A 6,445-nucleotide genomic window follows, 5' to 3' on the forward strand; every position below is an offset into this window, starting at 1 on the left:
GGGCACGTGTAGAAAACGTGGCATTTAGACCATGGCTTCTTCGACTTCAGTTCAACCACTCGGCGGCATCGGCAATCTGGGCATGTAATCAATGGTGGCTTCACCCTTCCTCTCTGCCTAATCGATGCGGACGAGGCCGATTCAGTCTCCATGCGCTCGGATTCAATGGATTTGGGGAGGAGCTTGGGATTGCGCTTCGGGGATTGGGGCTAGGGTTCGGTGATAGGGGAATGGGCTGGCGGAATATGAAGCAGAAGAGAAGGAATGGGGGTTTTTGTAGCACGAGTACAAGTTAGGGGGCTAAGTGAAAATGAACATGATGTCCAGTGGCGCCAAAACTCCCGCCAAAATGAAATGACATGGCAGAGCCACGTCGGCGGAATGGCTGTGCCGTGGCAACTTTGGACCTAAACGACGGCACTAAATAGTTTAGGGACGCGTAAATGCATTTTAGTAGGATGGAGACCTGGACGAGAACAGTGAAATACTTTAAGGACTGCGGGTGAAATTATCTCAATAGTAAAAAAGTAGAGCCAGAATGATTTGAACTTCTCTAAGCAAATAAACATCATCAGCTTTGAGACTCTGCTTTCTTGCCAAATCGGAAGCAAATCTGTAGGAATTTCACACGCTTAGTTCTATGTTCTATACACGGCGGTTCAGATAAGAATCCACTGATGCAATCCTACATGTCTCCAAAGTGGGACATTTTGGTAAAATCAGCTCAGCTAATAACTAGACACAACACACAAAACAAACTACTAGCAGACACAGAACTACCCTCTCAATAATCTAGACTGACAGAGAAACAACTAGCACACAACATACAAGACAAACGACTAGCAGACACAGAACTACATAGCCCGCTTCATAATCTAGACAGACCTGAAACGATCAGTACTTAACTATGCCTCCTCCCCTTGTGAAGTCTGGCAATGACCATTTGGAACTTGTTCCTCCATTGGCAGGCTCTTCCGGTTAGCATGTGCTGCTCCTCCGAGGCCGCAGCTGCAACGGCGTCTCTCGCGGTACAACCAGACCGCGGCATGGATTGCCATGAAGAGCACAACGAGCCCGGTCAGCACGATGACACTCTCCCACTTCCTGGTGCTGCCGGCCGCGTAGGCCGCCAGGAGCCCCAGCAAGTCCAGGACGACGGCCGTGTTCGTGGCGACGAGGAGCAGGTCGGGGTTCTCCTGGTCCGGACGGCGGCGATGGCGACGCCGCAGGATCTGCTGCAGGAGCAGCGCGATGACGACCACGGACGCGATGAAGGACGTGGAGTTGCTGTAGAAGAACACGTGGTAGCGGCGGCTGTTGGTGTCGTGGAGCACCGAGCTGCCCGCCTCGCGCCGCCGACGGCCGCCGTTGTTGTCCTGCCACACGCCGCCCGGCGGCGAGAGGCCGGCTTCGTAGGTGACGCTCGCGGCCAGGATCCCGAGAAGCATCAGGTACTTGCGTTTAGCGTACACCTCGTCGTGGTACTCCGTCTCGTCGGCGTTTCTCGGGCCATGCTCTTCCCCGGCGGCGCCTCTGCCTCGTTGGACGAAGTCGAACACGGTTATGTTCAGGGCGATGACGGCGATCACTGCGCCCACGAGCACGAACACGACGATGGATGTTCGTGAGCTCCGGGCGCTGCCGGCGGCGTAGGCACCCATGAGGCTAAACAGGCCTGCAACCTGGCACGCGTACAGCGGGTAGCACCGGATGGCGAGCCGGTGGAGGTTGGGGTTGACGAGGAGGAGGATGAGCGCCATGGACGCCATGAAGCTCGCCGTGTTGCAGTAGAAGAACGCCTTGAAGCGCCACGGGTTGCTGTCGAGGAGGACCGCGTGGCCCGCGCGCTGTCCGAGTGGCCCGTCGTCGTCGTCGCTGATCCAGAAGCCGCCAGGCGGGGTCAGGCCGACTTGGTAGGTGATGGTGGCGACCAGGATGGCCAGCAGCAGGAGATGCTTGTGCTCCTTCTCCGGCAGCGTGCTGCTGGTTTCCGCCGCGCGCAGCGTGAAGTAGAGGACCTGTGCCACGACGTACAGCAGGACGGCAGCGGCCAGGGCCACGACGACGGCGGAGGTCCGGAGGTCCCGGCAGCTCCCGGCGGCGTACGCGCCGATGAGGGAGAACATGTCCAGCACCATCACCGCCAGCAAGGTGTTGGTCCTCACCAGCTTCACGTTCTGGACCATGACGATGGCGACCACGGACGCGACGAAAGCGGTCGAGTTGCAGTAGAAGAAGGCCTTGTACCGCGCCGGCTGCTTCGACAGGAGCACGGCGTCGCCGGCGATGTGCCCGTCGCGGCCGTCCGGCCAGAAGCCGCCGGGCGGGTTCAGCCCCGTCTGGTACGTGATGGTCGCCGCGAGATTGGCAAGAAGCACCACAAGGGACTTGACCTTCTTTGTTGCTTGATCGATTGTGCCCGATTGCCCGCCTTGTAGCATCGTGTCGTTGTTTCGAGTGTTGGCACGGAAGCGGAGCTTCAGCAATGGCATGAGCACCATCACCATCCCCATCGCGAGGAAGACGAATGCGAGGACTGCGCCGAACAGGCTGACGACGTAGACGCTGCACTCCGTGTCCCGGCAGCTCCCGGCAGTGTAGGCCGCCACCAGGCCGAGCAGCGCGCCGAGGACAAACACGTAGAGCGCGATGGAGCGCGCCGTCCTCGCGCTGAGCTTTTCTTCCAGGAGCACCACGATGATGTAGAGGGACGCGACGAAGGCGGTGGTGTTGCAGTAGAAGAACATCCTGTAGTGGCCCTTGTGGTGCGCCTCGACGAGGGAGTCGCCGGGGCGGTAGCCGCCGTGCGCCGCCGCCGAGTCCCAGAAGCCGCCCGGCGGGTTCAGCCCGGCGACGTAGGTGACGGCCACCGCGAAGGTTGCGAGCAGGAGCACCACCTTGCGCCGCTCCTTCGCCCTGAGGGCGCCGGGCGCGGCGTCGTCGTCCTCCTCCGCCTCCTCGTCGCGGTCATGCTCCGTCGTCACCGGCTGCGCCGCCGTCTCCGACGACTGCGAGTGGGACAGCGCCTGCAGGATGTGGAGGCCGACATAGGCGGAGAGGGCGAGCACCAGCGAGGCGGCGTACACGGTGGCGGGCCTCTGCTGGCAGCTCCCGGCGAGGTAGGCCCCCATGAGGGCGAGCAGGTCCAGCACCATGACCAGCCGCAGCACGGCGAGCTGGACCCTGGTGGGGTTCTTGAGGAGGAGGAGGAAGATGACCACGAGCGACGCGACGAGCGCGGCGGAGTTGCAGTAGTAGAAGGACAGGTACCTGGGCCGGTGGGTGGACCGCAGGATGGGCGCGCCGGCTCCGTCCTCCTTCCACACCCCGCCCGGCGGCTCCAGCCCCGCCACGTAGGTGACGCTGAGGACGAGCGTGGCCAGCAGCAGGAGCTGCTTCCGGAGCTTGTACTCCGACGAATCCCCGGGCAGCTCCACCACCGCCGGAGCGGCGGCGCTGGGTGCCGACATCTCGATCGACTTCCGAGTGGCTCCTCAGGAAATGCAGGGCCAATAATAACTACTACTCGGCGAAGGGACAGTGCCGCCAGCCGGCCGTGTATCAAGGACCTCCTGGCTGTAGCAGTGTTGCCGCTGCTTCCTCGTAGGCTCGTCGCTGCCACCATGGCCTTGCCCGTGATATCGATCCTGCCGCAGGGGAAGGTGTGTCGTCTCGTCTCTGCGTGCTCTGCTAAATACTGTACGATTTCAATAGTAAACGAGCGAGAGAGCAGACCAAGGAAAGAGGTCTGGGTCTCCCCCAATTGACTAGTGTTGACTTACATGCAGATCTCACCAGCTCTCCCAGCTAAAATAAACACAATTGCCTATCTGCCGCGCCCAAATCATGCCGCGACCAAATCCCGTACCAGACCTCCCCACCGCTCGCGCGCCCCTTGGGCCCTCACCGCTTTCTGTGTCCAGTCTCAGATTTCCATCTTCGAAGGATCTCTTTTGCTATGCTGTTTCACATATGCCCGTCCGACCACGGGGCGCGAGAGGAAATGGTTGCTAGAACTGCCGAGTGATTGCAACACATAATTTAGGGAGCAACAACCCATCGTCGGGGGGTCGGCAGTTGTTCACCACTTTCCCCTTTCTCGAGCGCTACAGTAGATAGGCGAAACAGAGATCCCTCGCTTCCGCCATCGATCCGCCCGATTCCCCTCGCCAGCGGCTCTCCGGCGGCCGTGCGGCGTGGGAATCGGGTGGATCCGGGTCGGAGTACTTAGTACTACTAGTATTAGTGTAGATTAGTGCTAGTTAGCTAGGTTTGCCGGTGAAGTGTGCGTGTCTCCGTCTGGCGGCGGCGGTGTCGAGCTCTGCTTCATGGCGGCGGCTTTTGCTTCTGCTGGTCCGTGCGGGCCCGGCGGGAGGCGGTGTATCCCGGTACTGGTCTTCCGGCGGCGGATGGGAAGCTGACGGATCCAGGTTCATCCTCGTGGTGGGCTGCATCCTCATCTTCTTCTCCAACATCGGCGGCGGCGGTACCAGGTTTCCTTTTCTTCGTCCTTGCGGAAGGGAGAAGATCTGTTGCATCCCTAGGGATGCGCCCTCTATCTGCGTTGGTGCTTTGGCCACTGACGCTGGACTGGGGGTCTGCTCGCCGGCGGCGGTGTCGGCGGCGGGGGACCCCTCTTCCTCTTCCTCTCCCTGCGCGACGATGGCCGATGCGCGTTCAGCGACTATGATGCGTGCTGGAGTGTCCAGGCATTGGCTCATGCGGCATTTCTGTGCTTTGGAGTCGTCCGTGGTGGAGGAATGTGGATCGATCCTGGTCGTCGTCGTCATGCTCGTCGCCGGCGGCCATGTTCTTGAGCTCAGAGGCTTGCCTCACACTTGGGGGCGCTGTTATGTATTTTCAAGGTCTTCCAGGGTGTTTTCTGTAAAACTCCAGGGATATACTGTGCTTTCTTATTAATATAACCCCCTTTCGCAAAAAAACACATAATTTAGGGTGTGTTTACCTGGTTGTAGAGGAGGACGCATGGGATGGTATTGAGTAGCATGCACTAATGCAAATAGTTGAACACTAAACAATAATTTAATTAAAAACGTGAATAACTAATTTGTATTTTGACACATAGGATGGAAATGGGGTCATCCTCTTTTTTGAAAAATAAAAAATCGACGGGGCCGTCTTCACTTAGAGCTTCATGCTCCCGATGTACGACGCGTGGGCATTGTAGTGGAGTCGACTCCAAAGCACGAGGACGGACCGGCTCGCTCAGCTCTAGGCGAAACGCGACTCGGCTTGCATGACACACGAGGCTCCAAACCCATGAATCACCGGCTAGTAAATCCTGTGTTTCACAGGTCTAGCGTGGAACACAAGGTTTATACTGGTTTAGTCAGAATATCCATACATTCAGTTCATAACAGCTCGTGTATCTTGCACTTATTTGTAGTAGGGGTTACAAACGGGCGAAAAAGGGAGCGAGGTCCCAAGTCTGTAGTGGGGAGTGTGTCGGTGTTTTTACCGTCAGTCTATATAGGGATACCCTAAGGTAAGAGATTGTTTGGGGACAAATCGCCGAATCTGGAACTTGAAAGTAAACGGAGGACACAAGACACAAATTTAGACAGGTTCGGGGCCGCCGGAATAATGTAATACGCTACGTCTTCTGTAGTGGTTTGGTATATTGCGCCCTGCGCTGGTGTGTTGTGCTCTGGTAAGGTATCTAGCTTATCTGGTTTGTCCTATCTACCGATCTAGGTACCCCCTCCTTTGTATAGTTCACAGGGTGGGATATTGGTTGTTTACAAGGTAGGAGCCCTATGAAGATTACAAAATAGTCCCAGGAGGATTATAGAGGAGAGTTCTAGTTGGAGTCTAGCTTCTTCCTTCCTTGTGGGTATTCGAAATCTTCCTCACATCTATATGATGTGCATAGTCTCGTGGACTCGGATCTGACAAGCCCCGAACTCTTCGTAGCCGAGTACTGCAGGCGTAGAGTACTTCTGAAGTCGTCTTTGAGTGCTTCTAGTGCTCCGTCGAGTGCTTTGAGTGATCTTCTGAGTACTTCCAACTGCATCGAGGCTGTGAGTAGGATGCACTAATGCAAATAGTTGAACAATAAACTATAATTTAATTAAAAACATGAATAACTAATTTGTATTTTGACACATAGGATGGAAATGGGGTCATCCTCTTTTTGGAAAAATAAAAAAATCGACGTGGCCGTCCTCACCGAGAGCTTCATGCCCCCTATGTACGACGCGTGGGCATCCTAGACATTCGATGGCACACGGTGGAGTCGACTCCAAAGCACGAGGACGGACCGGCTCGCTCAGCTCTAGGCGAAACGACTCGGCTTGCATGACACACGTAGGGATGCAAGCCGGGCGGGCTTTGCCGCAAGCCCGCTGCCCGTTGGACTCACCCGCGCCGCAAGCCTGCCGCCGCAATTCAGCCTGTGTGCGTGAAGTGGTGTTATGCGGCCTGC

The 6,445-nt window shown here is 57.2% G+C and overlaps 1 protein-coding gene across 1 annotated transcript; it reads right to left on the minus strand.

Annotated features, from left to right (window-relative positions):
- Nucleotides 1-554: 554 nt before the first annotated feature.
- On the minus strand, nucleotides 555-3,967 carry LOC120679646. Its single transcript, XM_039961288.1, has one exon. The coding sequence runs from the start codon at nucleotides 3,468-3,470 to the stop codon at nucleotides 906-908; it is 2,565 nt and encodes an 854-aa protein (XP_039817222.1). The 5' UTR covers nucleotides 3,471-3,967; the 3' UTR covers nucleotides 555-905.
- Nucleotides 3,968-6,445: the final 2,478 nt, after the last annotated feature.

This window comes from Panicum virgatum, chromosome 6N (genome assembly GCF_016808335.1).
Source record: "Panicum virgatum strain AP13 chromosome 6N, P.virgatum_v5, whole genome shotgun sequence".
NCBI classification, from domain to species: Eukaryota; Viridiplantae; Streptophyta; class Magnoliopsida; order Poales; family Poaceae; genus Panicum; species Panicum virgatum.

Bases quoted from the DNA above. Each gene is read 5' to 3' on its own strand.
- LOC120679646 (XM_039961288.1), bottom strand. From the start codon at position 3,470: ATGTCGGCACCCAGCGCCGCCGCTCCGGCGGTGGTGGAGCTGCCCGGG.